The sequence below is a fragment of the Manis javanica genome, chromosome 13 (genome assembly GCF_040802235.1).
Source record: "Manis javanica isolate MJ-LG chromosome 13, MJ_LKY, whole genome shotgun sequence".
NCBI lineage: Eukaryota > Metazoa > Chordata > Mammalia > Pholidota > Manidae > Manis > Manis javanica.
Window position 1 is genome coordinate 88,612,776 of NC_133168.1, and position 16,266 is coordinate 88,629,041.

At 45.6% G+C, this 16,266-nt stretch overlaps 1 protein-coding gene across 1 annotated transcript; it reads right to left on the minus strand.

Annotated features, from left to right (window-relative positions):
- Positions 1 to 4,941: 4,941 nt before the first annotated feature.
- Positions 4,942 to 6,189, minus strand: LOC108386971 (olfactory receptor 7D4-like). The gene has a single exon (XM_037019229.2). It carries the CDS (start codon positions 6,138 to 6,140, stop codon positions 5,079 to 5,081), a length of 1,062 nt encoding a protein of 353 aa, XP_036875124.2. The 5' UTR covers positions 6,141 to 6,189; the 3' UTR covers positions 4,942 to 5,078.
- Positions 6,190 to 16,266: the final 10,077 nt, after the last annotated feature.

A 16,266-nucleotide genomic window follows, 5' to 3' on the forward strand; every position in this document is an offset into this window, starting at 1 on the left:
CTCTGGCACCTATGGAGTTGTTCAACTCCAGTGATTCTCAGTCAGGCTGATCTTGCCCCCTACAGGACAAGTGACAGTGTCTGAAGACATTTCTGGTTGCCACAACTCAGTGTTGGCCTCTAGTGGGTAGATGGCAGGCAGGCATCTGTTAAAGGTCTTCACAGACAGGACTGCTCCTTACAAGTAGTTACATAGAACAAAATGTCAGTACTGTCATGGTTTAGAAATCTTTGTCTAAAGTGTTGAGGACTAATGTTAAAAATTGTACCTAAAAAATCCCAGCCATTGTGTATTATTTTATAATGATATTGAAAATATTAACTGAAAGAAATCATACAATCTTTCTCCATTATTTTGTGCTACTTCCTCTTTCTTATTTTGGCCGAGTATACGTAACATAAAATTTACCATTTTAACCCTGGTTAAGTGTACTCATTTGACATGAAGCACATTTGCATCGTTGTGCAACCATCACCACCACTATCTCCTAAACGATTTTATCTTTCCAAATTGAAACTGTGGCCATTAAACATTCACACACCATTCCTCCCTTCTTCCAGCCCCTGCCATTCACCATTCTTTTTCCCCCTCTCTGTGATTTGACTATTCATAGTTGGTGCCTCATATGAGTAAAATTTTACATTTGTCCTTTGGGGACCGTCCTATTTCACTTAGCATGATATCTTCAAGTTTCATCCATGTTGTATCATGGGTCAGAATTTCCTTCCTTTTTAATACTAAGTAATATTCTATTGTAGGGATAGACCACATTTTGTTTAGTCATTTATCCACTGATGGACACTTGGGTTGCTTCCACCTTTTATTTGTTGTGAATATTGTTGCTGTGAACATGGGTGTTCACAGAAATATCTATTTGAGTCCCTGCTTTATAAGACATCATTTTTTTTCATAGCAGCTTCCACAATTGAACTGTTATTATTCATTTACCTCTTTGTTTTCTTTCTCCCCCACTGTAATGTAAGCTATACAATGACATAGACTACTTCACAATCTCGTTCCTGGCACCTAAGACATTGTAGGTTCTCAATAAATATTTTTAGTATAAAATGACTGGTTCGAAAGGTCTTTGACTATTATTTCTTTTTTTTATTAAGGTATCATTGAGATACACTCTTATGAAGGTTTCACATGAAAAACAATGTGGTTACTACATTCACCCATATTATCAAGAACCCCCACTACCCCACTCAAGTCACTGCCCATCAGTGTAGTAAGATGCCACAGAGTCATGACTTGTGTTCTCTGTGCTACACTGTCTTCCCCGTGACCCCACGCACACTATGTGCACCAATCATGATACCCCACAATCCCCTTCTCCTTCCCTCCCCACCCACCCTCCCCCACCCTCCCCTTTGGTAACCACTAGTCCCTTCTTGGGGGCTGTGAGTCTGCTGCTGTTCTGTTCCTTCACTTTTGCTTCATCATTATAATCCACAAATGAGGGGAATCATTAACCACAAGGCTCCTTACAAGAGGAAGGCAGGAGAGCTAGAGAGAGATTTGAAGATGCTGTACTGCTGACTTTGAAGATGTAGGAAGGGATCGTGAGCCAAGGACTCGTGGGTGGCCTCTGGAATGTGGGAAGGGCAGGGAAACCCATTCTCCTGCACAGCCTCCAGAAGGAAAGCAGTACCCCCTGACACATTTTAGACTTTGGATCCCAGAACTATATCATAAATTTGTGTCGACAAGTGAAAAAATTCTGATATGTCCTACATTAAGTGACATAAGGACAGGAGAATGATAGAAACAAGAGAACATAGTCAATAGACACAGGCCTTGGCTGACCAGAAACTTACCACTCCTGGATGAAGTCGTTTTAACAAGAATCTAGAAGGTCTCCAGGACCACCACATCCCCCTTGCATGTGACCAGTGTCTGACCGTCATCAACAACCAATCTATAAGCTTTTTCCATGGGGTGACCACGGATCCCAGGAATTCCCCCACTTCACCATGGCCCAACTTCCTTCCCTGCAGCCAAGGTGAATTTAATGGACTTTCTTTCCTTGAGACCCCCTCATAAATGTGCCCTGTTTCTTGAGTCTGGTGGACAAGTTGTTAACTGGCCTTGCTGCTGGTGAAGCAGAAACTTGCTGTCACAGGACTCAGTCCTTATTCTGGCTACATCAGTAAAGGCTCAATAAACCCTTTTAATTTCAGAGATTTCATGCTCTCTAGAGTTTTTGACTTCTTGGTGTCATGTTAAGCCACTAGACTCACGGCCATTTATTAGAGCAGTGATAAGAAACAAATAGACCTCTCTTCCAAACTCTTCCTGTCTGGTCACCGCTGGCCATGTCAGGTCTCCAGCGTCGCTCCCCGGGGCTGCTTCCTGCTTGCCTCTGCTTCCAGTTTCTCCTACTCCTAAGAAGCCTAAATGCTTCATATTATGCCAATGAGTGCAGCCTGGCCCTGACGCTCCATTGCTTTTAAAATCCTTAGTACATCAAATTAGACACTCAATTGTGTGTCAGATATCCTCCATCTGTGTATCTGTAACTCAGTCCTCACTTGCATGCATCCTCCTGAAATGCCTTTCTCTGGAATCTCTTCATGCTTGTGTGCCTGGGCTTCCTTCCTTCTCCCTCTTCTGCCCACTCACCGGTCCTCTCTGCATCCTTCCCAAACCCATATTCTCTAGTTAAGTTTCTACTGGTTATTTGTTCCTCTGTGCTCAAGGAAATTCTCCCACTAGAAGTCTGTCCTGAACCTCCAGGGTTGGCAAAGATGTGGAAAAACTGGAACCATCATTCATTGCTGGTGGAAATGTAAAAACGGTGCAGCCACATTGACAAAGAGTTTGGCAGCTTCTTAAGAATTAAACATAAAATTTACCATATGACCCAGTAATTGTCCTCTGAGTTATTTGTACAAAAGAAATTAAAATACAGAAACATGTATGCAAATGATCGTAATAGCACTATTCATGATAACTCCAAACTGGAAATATCCAAATATCTACCTACTGGTAAATGGATCAACAGAACATGGTATATCCAAACATTTGAATACTATTCCGCAGCTGTAAGGAACAAGAGGCTGATACACGTCGTCCACATGAATAACCCTCAGAAATCATGCTAAGAGAAAGCCAGATACAAAAGATATATATTGTATGATTCTATTTATATAAAAATCTAGAAAAGGCCAGTTCATAGAGCCAGAAAGCAGATAAGTTGTTGCCTAGGACTGAGGTAGAAGTGGGTATTAACTGCAAATGGGCCCAAAGAAACCTTTCGGGGTGATAGAAATGTTCTGAAACTGGATCGCGATGGTGGTTGCATAGCTCTATAAATTTACTAAAATTATGGAATTTATGCTTTCACTGGGTGAATTTCATGGTGTGTTAAAGTATACCTCAAAAACCTGTTAAATAATTTTTTCAGTTTTTTCTGGATTTACTCGAACTGAGTTGAAAACATTCACCTTTTGTTTTCCATAGGCTCTGTTACATACCAATATTATTATACCCCCCACTCTATTGCGATCATGTTCATCTCGTGGTCTCCTCTACAATTTGTATACAGCAAATAATCACTACATATTGGTTTAAACTTAATGAAATCGAAGTGAATTGGAGACATGCCAAAGACATTTTTCCTCAGTAAAAACCTGTGACTTTGCATCCACTTAAACATCTTACTCTATACCTAATATTTGTCTTTTTTTGTTTGTTTTTGGTTTTGCTCCCAATATCCGCAGTTCCATTCATGATATTGTTTGGACACCCTTCACAGTCTTTATCACCTATCTTACTTTTGTTTCCCAGAAGCACATGCTAAGCCAAGGATTCATGTGCAAGGAACACTTATTGGAAGGAAAAAGGAACGCGGAACATGGGTTAGAGAGAAACATAACCCAATAAACCTTAACTTAATTCAGCTCTCACAGTGAGTGAGCAGTTTCATCCTGTAGGGAAATTCTGGAAAATGGCACAAAACCCAAACATCAGAATTATCCCAGTGAAGGGATGAAGAAGAAGGTACACCCTACACCTCTCCATCAAGGGCTGTCCCTGGTGGGACATGATTCCCCATCACTTCTGTCACCACGCTCTGGGAAAAGCACATCCCCTCTGCTGCTGACCATTGGCAGGCAGGCTGGCATGAGGTGAAGACAGTGATAGGATCCATGGGAAGGAGACAGAAGACAGCTTCGGCTTCACTGCCCCTCACTGCACACTCAGCGCTGTCGGTGTTCTTCTCAGAAAGTGAACTAAGTCCTGAATACATTTCACAAGTGTGTTACTACCATTCCGGATGGCACCCCCCAGAAAACACAAACATAAACCATGTGAGAGAACAAGTCTTATTCTATCGTGCTTATTATTACATTGTTTTGGGATCCTGGTATCTTAAAACTAGAATGCTGGGAAACAACAGTCTAACAAAAAGTAAAGGAAGAAAGGAAAGCAAGCAAGCAGAAAAAGAAGTGATGTCCCAGAGTTCTATGCTATTCGATATATTATTGTGAATCAAAACTAGCCTTCAAATCTAGATTCCTATTCTTGACGTTGGAAATCACATCATTGCTGTCAGGAGAAGGGTGCGAGCAAAGTCAGGAGGGTGGGCTCAGTGTTAGGTTTCCAGGTTTAGAATCCATCCCAATCTCAATCCCTTTGAAAAAGGAGAGAAAATGTATTAAAGAAATGTCAGGTCTATGTAAAGGTACACATATAAAGCAACAAGATTAGTCCTGATGTGGCAAGCACTTTGGTTATAGCTATTTCATTCCATTTCTTTCAGGGAAAAACAAACACAACCAGATTACAAGGAAGAGTGTCAAGGGGAACCAAGATAGCACTTGATGTAAACGCTTCACATCTAACATTGGAAGACCCTGAAAGAGCTGTAAGGAAGCTGACCAGGGATTGGACTTTATGCATTATAAATAAGGAAGATTGCTGAGGAGGTATCTGAGGGGAAATTAACACAAAAAACAAATAAAAGCAAATTCTAGGTATTTGGGGAATGGAAGTAGTGAAGCATGTCTTTTAAAGGAGAAAAGACCAGGAGACTTAAATTCACATTTGCCTTTGGTGCCCACAATGTCAATTTAATTCTGAGGCCAGTGGCCCATCACAGACAAGGGGCTCCTGAGGAGCCTTCCCAGGGCCCCCTTCACATCCTTGTTCCGCAGGCTGTAGATGAAGGGGTTCAGCATGGGGGTGACCACCGTGTACATCACCGAGGCGATCAAGCTCCTCTGGGGAGAATGGGTTGCAGCCACGCTGAGGTAGACCCCCAGGCTTGTCCCATAGTACAAGGAGACCACAGACAGGTGAGACCCACAGGTGGAAAATGCTTTATACTTCCCCCCTGCAGAGGACATTCTAATTAAAGTGCAGACAATCTGAGAGTAAGAGAAGAGGATCCCAGTGAGGGGTACTACACCCAGAACAACGGTTGACACATACAAGAAGATGTTATTGACAGAGGTGTCAGAGCAGGCCACCTTGAGAACCTGAGTCAGTTCACAGAAGTGCGGGATTTCAGTGCCTGCACAGAAGGTCAGCTGCACCATCAGTAGAATATGAGTCAGTGAGACCCAGAATATGGTGAACCAACATGCAAGGACCAGGAGCCCACAGAGCCGGAGGTTCATGATGGCCGTGTAGTGCAGGGGGTGGCAGATGGCCACATACCGGTCATAGGCCATCACGGTCAGGAGGAAGCCATCCAATCCAGCAAAAATCATAAAAAAATACACCTGAGTGAGGCATCCTATGTAGGAGATGTCTTTTCTCTGTGTCTGGATGTTCACCAGCATCTTGGGGACGGTGGTGGAGGTGAAGCAGATGTCCACAAAGGACAGGTGGGAGAGGAAGAAGTACATGGGGGTGTGGACGTGGGGGTCGGAGCCGACGGCCAGGATGATGAGCAGGTTCCCCAGCACAGTGACGAGGTACATGGACAGTAGCAATCCAAAGAGGAGGGGCTGAAGTTCTGGATCCTCTGAGAGGCCCGAGAGGAGAAATTGTGATACGTCAGTGCTGTTTCCTGCTTCCATATGCTGGTGGTGTGTCTGCTGGGAAAGGAGGGAAAAACAACGTTCAGCAAACAGCCCGTGGGCACCTCGGCTAGTCATCAACTTCAGATACCACCTGCACATGGACATCCTTCACCCTCTATTCGTCCAAGTGCCAATGAGTCACTCAGTCAAATGGTAGTCCATTTTTGTTATAAAAGTAATTATTTAGCCTTTTTAAATACTAATAGAAATCTCTTTTTATCTCCTCACTCGTTCTAAGATGTGAAGAAACTAAGAACAATTTCTTAACACAACAAAGAGTGGTTTTAAAACAAGACAACAGAATATTCTACACTAAAATGTTCATGTCAAATTCATGAACAGGGATAGGTGGTCTACTCCAAGTTCAATCACCTGATATTCTCCTGAACCTTAAAGGGATTCTGAAGAAGTGAAAAAGAAATTAGCCTGATTGCCAAGTGTCAGAAATAACTATACTATTTGTAGGTGATACTGTGGGCACCTAAATGAAACAACAATCAATAGAGAACTATTAAGTGCTATCAGTAAGTCAAATCAGCAAAAAGGGGAATATAATGAAAAAGTCCAATCACATGAAGAATAGAATAGATAATACCTTGTGCATAATATCACCAGTGAGTAATGACTGGACCAAGGAAATCAAACAAGAACTTACAGTTAATGAGAACGAGTGGAGAAGAGGTGGAGAACTCTATGGAAAATAAGCCTTAACGGAGAGAGGCACCGATTCCAAAAAGACAGTAAAGGAAACAGCAAGAGCTGGAAAAGACTGGTTTAAACAGCGAGTAAGCACCTGCAAACCCCAGGGACTTCACCTCTGTAGATTAAATGAATGTGGAATGGTCCCAGTCTCATTTTTCTAGAGGCAAAGCCCAGTACTCACATTCTCTCCTCTTTTCCTTCTTACTCCACCAGTGCTCACCAGGACCCAGTGACTCTTGCTGAAGGTCATCACTGCAGCTTTCTGCTCTCTGTCCCAGGGGATCCCTCCTGGGTTTCACATTGCCTGGAACCAGAGAATTACAGGACAGAGACAACCAGGACATGTTATTATCATCACACGGTTGAATTCTCAGAGCTCCTCATTAAATAAATTGCTGCATTGACTTTCCTCTCTCCAAACAGTTCAACTCCCTTGGAATAAAAGGATACAAAATGGAAAGCTTTTAGCCAATGTTCTGTCTGTGCAGGCTGTGTTTGTGGTCAATGGCCATATGGAAAGAACAATCATTTTCTCCAAGGAGAAATTCTTTGGTTTGAATTAAAATGACAAGGTATCTCCTAAGGATTGTTTGCTTTTTACAAGACCCAAACTCAGGGGCCTACATTCAAGTGAAGCTCTTCCCTTGAAGAATTTTTGGAGATTCAGGGATCATTTGGTGTCCACAGTAACATGGAAGCAAAGATGTCCTTTTTTAAGAAAAGAAGGGTGGTTAATAATTTTGCTTGTGTTGAAAGACTAACCAAATTAGACTTAAAAAAATAACCCATGACATCATCTGGTGACATGGAGATTTTGTCACCATGGAGGGTTCCTTGTATTGCATGTAAATGAAGAGTCAGGGGCAAGCTGACCCAGGCACAGTAGGTTGAGGAATGTTGAAGAAATATCAGTGGCGAATACAAGTCCACTATAAAGTTTATCGAGGAAGGGGAAGACAGAGGCCAAACAGTGTAAAGGGGATATATTATATGGTCAGTTTAAAATTTTTTATGGAAAATATGGGAACAGATTTAACTGCAAAGAGAATGATCATATTTAGTGTAGGCATTTGAGTACACAGTACATTCTGGCCACATAATTCGTGCAATACAGTATTCACTCTAAATAAATGAGTCATAATGTGTTCTATCTCCAGTGTATAGAGCCCATGGGTCCTGAAAGCCAGGGTTGGAAGCAAAAGTGGCCCTCTAATGTCACCCCCAGTGAGCCACTGGGGAGTTTGTGCCTCAAGATCCACCATTCCAGCCTCTGCATGTTTAGAGGTCTGGATTTTAAAGGGTAACACGTCCAGAGACACGGCAAAAGTCCCACTGACCTTCAGGCTATGCTGCTGCCTGCCACTTCAGGTCCCTCCTGCCAAGAAAAGGAGTCACCATCCTGGCAGGGTAATTGGCCCCGGCCATCAGTGTCATTGTGTGACCGTGCAGTAGATGTGCCCTGGTATTGTGCTGTGCCCAGCCTGTGGCTGGGAGCGGCCGGGGAGGGACCTCAGGGATAACACCCTGGTGGATACAGGGGTCTGTCACTCAGTTAGGCTCCCACAGCATGAAATCTGAGTGGTGTGTCCTTGGGTGGGGCAGTTTCCTTTAGCAGAGAGCAGTTCTCTAGGAGGATGAAGGCTGAGGGCTGTCACCTGGGGCACTCCCTGCACCAGGAGGAATAATCCCTTAATTCTGGTGGAAGAAGTGGGCAACCCCTCAAGGGACTCACCACAGTCCACCCCACCAGCCATTTGGATCAGGACCTGTAACAGCACGTGCAGTGTCTCATGAGCGCTCATCCATCATGTGTGAGCGTAAGGAGCTGGGAAGGACTTAAGTTTACCCCTCAGGCTGATTCTTGGCACAGAGGTAGTCTACAACAACCAAAATTACATAGTTTAACAAGAACAAAAACCCACCAAAACTGGAGAAGGGAGAGAATCCGCTTTCCACAGTATTATGTTAAATGATGTCCAACAAAAGAAATCACAGGGCATTCTGGGTAGAAAAGTATGGCCCAATCAAAAGGACAGAGAAAAATCACAGAAACTGTCCCTGAAAAAGACTTCATGGAAAATTAACTAGAAAAATACTTTAAAACAACTGTCTTAAAGATGCTACAAAACCTACAGGAAGATGTAGAGAAAAAGTCAAGAAAACAATATATGAACAGAATGTAAATATCAATAAAGATATATAAAACCTAAAAGAAACCAAGAAGAAATTTTGGAGCTGAAAAGCACAAGAACTGAAATGAAAAATGCAATATAGGGATTCAAAGGCAGATTTGAACAGGCAGAAGAAAGAATTAGTGGACTTCAGGATAGGAGAATGGAAATGATAAAGTATGAGGGGCAGCAACAGACTAAACAGAAGTTGCATCCACAGTGTGTGCAGGAGGTAATTCAAGGAAACACCTTTTCTTCCATTATCCAGAATCCACAATTTGCCTAAAGTTTGCTGTGGATTCAGTGAGATGGAGAAATGACAATGGAACACTCTTGGGGTCATAGGGTTTATACCTGGCTTTATTCTCATGGTGGAAGATTGAGCACTAGAATCACATCTGCATCCAGAAGTCTATAGAAGCATAATTCACCTCTGCCCCTGCCTTTACACAGATCACTGGGTGGGGCTCTTTATATAGTAACTCAGTCAGTAAATGCTCATTGATAACAGGTGTGGAAGCATTAGCCAATTAGCAGCAGGCCAATTGCATCATCAAGTAGTTTAGGGTCAGGTGAGGATCCTGGCCATAGGAACTTTGGTTTCCCCACACTCCACCCCTCCAGGATTCCCACTTCACAATCTACATGTCCTCAATCTTCTGCAATGGTCCCTGTGTAAGAAACTTGAAGCACTGTAACCAGATTCCATAACAGCAACAGAGGATAACAACAGAAACTATGATACAGGTAACAAAAATTATAATAATCCTTGAGCATGAGGAGATCAATTGCTACCAAGTGGTCATTCCCGCTGTATTAAAACAAATTCTACTCATATGAGTTCATGACTTGCCCTTTCTATGGGAGAAATCAATCTTCTGCAATGGTCTGTGTGCAAGAAAGCTGGAACCTTGTAACAACAAAAATTATAATAATAATAGTTGTTCTCAAGCCCAAGGAAATTGACTGATGCCAAGTGTTCATCTCAGCTGTATTGAAGCCAGTCCCATTTCATGATTCACACTTTCCATGGGAGGCCAGTAATGGTACCGATAGGGAGCTCCATTCAAACCCAGCAAGTAGCAGTTTTTGCTAGGGTGGGTTCCCAATCTGTTAGGGGAGATTCACATTAAGGGTGAAAAGACACAAGTTTTGATGACATTAAACATAGGAAAATCTTGTCCATCAAGTAGGATGCGTGCAAGAGAGTGGTCCTGTGATAGGACCATGGCAGGAAGGGGGACCTGTCCAGGTCTAGTATACTGTACGTTTACCAGTTTCCCTGTGGGGGTTGCTTGGGGGTCTATATATAGTGCTACTGGAGGCCCATGCCCTGGCCATAATGATAACACAAAACTCCCTGGTAAGATACTCTTCCCTTCCTGTTATTTAGGATATACTACCATGATCTTTGGGGGCCACTCTGTTGTTACTCCAGGAATACACAGGTGGCCAGCTGTCAGGCCTTGTCCTTAAGGTGCCAGAGGGGCTGGCCATCACTGGTCCATATGTCAAAATGCCAGGGCCATGTCCACTGAACAGAGTCTGTAGGGTTGAGTGTGTGTGGTGCTAGCAGCAGGATCTTGCTCTGCTGACCAAATACTGGCTTCAGTAATTCCTCCTCGGTTTGCATGTGCAGTTGTATAGGAGAAACATCAATGTATGTTAGCATGTCCACAGGGCTCAATGCCCCTTTCTCACTCAAATGCCATAGCACTGTCCACAGGTGGACTGACCAGCCCCATAGGCTACTGGTGTCTGACTTCAGGACAGATTTTAACAAACCACTGTACCTCTCTATCATGCCTTCCCCACTAAGGTTATATGATAATACGTGAAAATTCTACCTTATCCCTAATTGTTGCACCCATTCTTGTAATGCATGTCCAGTAAAGTGGGTGCCTTGATCACTCTCAATCACCAGTGGCCTGCTATAGGCTGCAAATAGACACATAGGCCACTTTCGGTCATTTTCTGATCTACACAAAATGCAGGAGGAAAAGCAACCAACAGGCCAGTAGCTGTGTCCACACAAGTCATGGCATAGCAATACCCTTCGGATATGGGCAGAGCCCCAATATAGTCTACCTGCCATCTGACAAGCGGTATTGGCCCCCTTACTATTTTCCCATGTTGCTGTGGGACTTGGTGTAAGTTCCTCCTAGAGCACACAAGGCACTCCCGCCAGTCTCCGCTGACTTCTTCAAAGGTCAACAGAAAGCCCTACTGATGAGCTACAGCTCACATTATCTTTTGTCCTGTGTGCAAAAGACGCTGATATAACCATTGGGCCACATCAGAGGCAGGCTTTCCTTTAGCCAGTACACCTGGACCAATGTGTCTGCTTCATCATTCCCTGGGGATGCCAAAGGAAAATGGCTGGTCTCATGACGTATGGTAACTGTTTTACTCTGACCAGAGGTTCACAGGTCATGTCACAACTCTTGCTCCCAAAGGAGCTGGTGACCAACCATCCAGTTGGCATGGTACCATGTCAATAGCCACAGCGTCAAGCCCCAATAGACCGCCCAATTGTCCATGTACACACCTGCTGGTGAGGGTTCCTGGGTGGTAATGAGCCATACTGCCCGCAACTCTGCCCACTGACTGCTCTTCCCCTCTCCATCCTCCATCCATATCATCTCAGTCTTAGGATGGAAAGCCACAGCCCTCCACTTTGGGGGCTGCCCACCACTGGAGCCATCTGTGTTCCAATCATCTTCAGGTATAGGGATATTCCCTCCCAATAAGGGCTCCCTGTTCATAATGGCTCCAAAGCAAGTTGTTCCTCCTTTCCACTGGTGTATGTCACTGGCCCCAGTAAACATAGGAATTCTCCACTTACAGGGCTAGTGGAGAGGCTCCTCTGCTGCTATAGGTATGCGCCCCACTTGGCGAGAGTAGGCATCTGTGCCACACAACCTTGTGGCCTTAGGGTCCAATGTCGCACACCCCCCGCAAAAGGATAAGTGGTTATTACCTTGGTCAGAGCTGTTACAGTGATGGGCTCTGTAGCCAGCAAGCCGTGGTACACAGCAGCCAGTTGCTTCTCTATTAAAATGTACCGAACCTCTTCTCCTTTCCAGATTGCAACCAGAATCTACAGGTTGGCTGGTCCCTTCAAGCTGCTGCCAGAGGCACCATCTTTGCTTACATGAACATCTAACTCACAAAGTCTTGATGGATCCATTCCACTGAACGCCTGCAGGTAACTACTCGCTTAGCAGAGGCAAAGGTTTCATATGTCTCATCCCAGTCCCACCTGATGCCCTTTCATACCAACCGGTATAAGGGCTTCAGAATTTGTGCCAAGTGCAGGATAAACACTCTCCAGTAGCCGCCTAGACCCAAAAAACTCTTGTAATACTGCCACAGTGGTAGGGGTGGGGAAAGCCTGGACCTTGTCTGTAACTGCTCCAGGAACTGCTTTAGTTTTACCCAACCAGGCAACCCCCAAGAATTCCACAGACAAACCAGGTCCCTGAACCTTGGTGCTGTTCACAGCCCATCCTTCCCCTGTAGATGTTGCAACTGTCCAGGAACTGCCCCTTGTAAATATGCAAGAGAATCAGATGTGAGCATAATGTCATCATGCCATGATACAACCACACTGTCTGTAGTTTCCTCCATGTGGCCAAGTCCTGGGCTACAAGTCCTTGACAGATGGTGGGGCTGTGGAGGTGTCCCTGTGGAAGGACAGTGAAAGTCCACTGCCGGCCTTCCCACGTGAAGGCAAACTGTTCCTGGCTTTCCTGTGCTATGTCAATAGAGAAGAAAGCATTAGAAAGGTCTGCATCATAACGATATATCCCTAGTTGATGACTGAGGGTGTCCATAGGGCTGCTATAGAGGGGACAGCAGCATGCACATGGTGTATGATTTATTCAATTCCCTGTAATCCATGATCTTGTGCCAGGAGCTGTCCAGCTTTTTCACTGGCCACATGGGAATTAAAAGGACTGTGAGTGGGCTTTATAACTCCCACCTTCTCCAGCTCCTCTGGAGTTTGTCCAATTTCTTTGTGCCCCTAGGCAATTTATATTGCTTAGGATTTTGCACCCAGTGAAGTACAGACAGAGCTACTGGCAGGTGCTGAGCATGTCCCCTCAGAGTTGCCTTTATCACACTTATCCTCACTCTGAACTCACCTGCAGTGGTGATATTCCTCCACAGGCCCTGGAGGATACCCACCCCCAAAATACATTCAGGGATGGGAGAAATGTACACGGTATCCTCCTTTGAGGGTAAATGCCATATCCCCAAGGAGATTTGGGCTTTCTTCACTCTAATTGCCTTACCCCCATGGCCATCTATCACAGTGGGGGTCCCAGGAAAATGCTCAGGGTGGCCATACATCAAAGCACATTCAGCTCCTGGGACCACCAGAGCCAGGATGTTGCACAATCATGCAGGACCAAGAAATTGTTAATTCTACATGTGGCTTCCGGTCTCCACCATGTCCCCCACTGTGGGGGCCTTGACACCCCTTGGTCAAACCACAAAGCCCAGTTGCCTTCCTGTGGTGGCGGGGGCCACGTTGGGGTCTGAGTACTGTCCCCCAGGAGCTCCTGCAGACACGTTGGGCTTTACCTCCAGCTTCTGTGTCTTGGACTTCAGTGGCTGAAACCACTGCTCCGTATTTAATCGGTGCCACAGTTCTAACAAGATTCTACTGGGTTGCCCATCAATTTTTTTCTCTCCCTGATTCTGCCTTTATTGGATCAACTCTCACCACGGTCCTCAACACCTTTGTGGGGTCCATCGAACCTCTCCTCTCAGTAGCAGATCATATCTTCTTCCAGGCTCTTTCAACCTCCCCCAGATCTGCTGTAGTATAGGTATTAACCTCATTTATGGGTCTCCCTAAATGGAGGAAAAGAATAGTCACCAGTGACCCAAAGAGAGATGGGGGATCTGTATGGAGCATTGGGTTTCTCATCCCTCCAGTGAACAACTCATCAGGGCCTTGAGCTCCATATTGTAGATGATATTTTTCATGCCCAACTCATGTAAAACCTGCTGGAGCTCTGCATATGTTTTCCAGCTTGTGGGGAAGTATGGTAAATCATTGTGATTAGGCCAAACTTCTCAGAGGGTCTCTATATGCCAATACAAAAGCACATGATTCCCTGGGGTCTGATGGGCATTTGTAACCTCTGCCAGGGAGAGGGGTGTGTTATCAGGGAAGCTAGTTTTCCCATTTCTGACTCAGACAGAACAATGCCATTTACTCCTAAATCCTGAAGACGCAAAAGCCACGTGGGCAGAAGCTCTGCCAAAACCAGGTGCAGAAATCTACCAACTCAGGGAATAGGGGCAGACCATGCAGCGCTCCACACCCCAGGGAGGGGGCTGCTCCTCACCCTGAGGAACCCGTGGTTGCTGTGTCATTATTATCTTAACTACAACCAGGTGGGCTTTCAGTAGGGGAGGGGCTGGTTACTCAGGTGGAGGCCCCGGCAACAGCTCCACCCTCCACCCCTCCCCCATCCTCCCCCAGCTCCTCCTCTCCTGACGTCTCCTTTGCCATTTCTGAAACTGAAGGCACCACCCCTTTACCTCTCCGACAGCACAACGTATTGCCGAGACCGCGTTTTTCTGCCACCCCCTCCTGTGCCACTAGTATGTCTCTCAGCAGTGCGATCTCAGTTTTCAACAGCTTTCACTCCTTTTCCAGAGCATCCGACCCTCGTTTTCCTGTTCTGCCACTTACAGCTGATGCGTCTCTCTCCTTGGTAACTCTTCCCAATGCTGTGCAAAACAGCCACCCCACGTTTCACGCCACCTCATGCCACTCAGCTCCCCTAAGGAGCCCCCTATTTTTGAAGAGGGCCAACTCCACCGCTTCTGGCATGCCCACACTCCCCAATTCTGTGGAGGGGTTCACTCCTCTAGGAGGCACCTTACCCCAGACCGAATCCCCACTGGGGAATCTCCAGGTGAATTCCCACCATCCACAGGGAGATCCCTGGGGGACACCCCATCACCCATAGGGGCATCCCAGGGTTTCCCGCCCACCACCTATGGGGGGGGGAATCCATGGTTATTTCCCCAATCTTCTGTAGGGGCAGCCTGCCAAAACATCACACCCATAAGGGCAGATTTTGGATTCGCCAGACCCTGCAGACTCTTGCCAAAATGTAGCTTTGGGAGTTCTTGCCCAGGGCAAGTTCCCAGTGAATCTGATCAAACTGAAGTATGACCATGGAAAGGGTGGGTTTGGAGAAAGGCATTTATTGCTTACAACTTTCTGGGGTTCACTAGCCAGCCCTGGCTCTACCTGTCCCCTCTGGCCATGCATGCACTCACTCCCCCTGCTTGCCCCTGCTGGCAGGAACTCCATAGGCAGGTCCCTGGTGACTGGTGGACATCAGGCCAATTAGGTACCAGGAATGGAGGGGAGGAGAGAAAGGCCATTTTCTCTCCACCCCTTGCCCCAGATCATCCGGAGGCTCTGCTGTGATAAGCATCCTCTGGTATGTAAATAGACTAAGGCCAGCTGGGAAATTCAGGATGAAAACTTCCATTTACACCACAGATGAAAACCTAAGGTCCTCCACTTAGGGGACTGCCCATGGCTGCAGCCATCTGTGTACCAAGCATCTGCGGGTGTAGGGGCTCTTCCCTCCTGATAAGGGCTCTCTGTTACTAATGGCTCTAAAGGAAATTCTTGCTGCCTTTCACTGGTATATGTCACTGGCCTAAATAAGCATTGGAGTTTCAAGGGGCTGGTAGAGAGGGCGCTACACCGCTGTAGGTACATGGTCACTGTAGGCATCTGTACCACACCATTCTTTGGTTTTTTGGGTCCATTCTTATACCAACCCATGATGGGACAGGTGGTTATCACCTTGACTGGGGCCATTGCAGTGATGGGCTCGGTAGCCACAAGGTGTGTCATACACAGCAGCCAATTGTTTCTCTACAAAGGTGCACCATAGCTCTGCTCCTTTTCAGAGTTGCAACCAGAATCTAATACATTGGAGAGTTTGTTCAAGCCACTGCCAGACACCCCAGCCATGACTATCTCAGTTACATGAACATCCAGCTCACAGGGCCTTGATGGGCCTCTCACACTCAAGGCCTGCATGGCCTGACTGCCTGTTTTGCAGCAGTAAAAGCAGATTCATACGTCTCATCCCAGTCCACCCGATGTCTTTTCATACCACAGTATAAGGGTTTCAGAATTTGTGCCAAGTGTGTGATGAACAGTGCCCAGTAGCCTAAAAGACACAAAAACTCCTATAATAATGCCACAATTGAAGGGATACAGAGGCCTGGACTTTTTCTGTGATTGTATGATTCCCACTCATCTGACACCAAATGCTATGGTGTCTTTTTACCTACATATATGTATA

Excerpts from the sequence above, each read along its gene's own strand:
- LOC108386971 (XM_037019229.2), bottom strand. The coding sequence starts at position 6,140 with ATGTCCATGTGCAGGTGGTATCTGAAGTTGATGACTAGCCGAGGTGCC.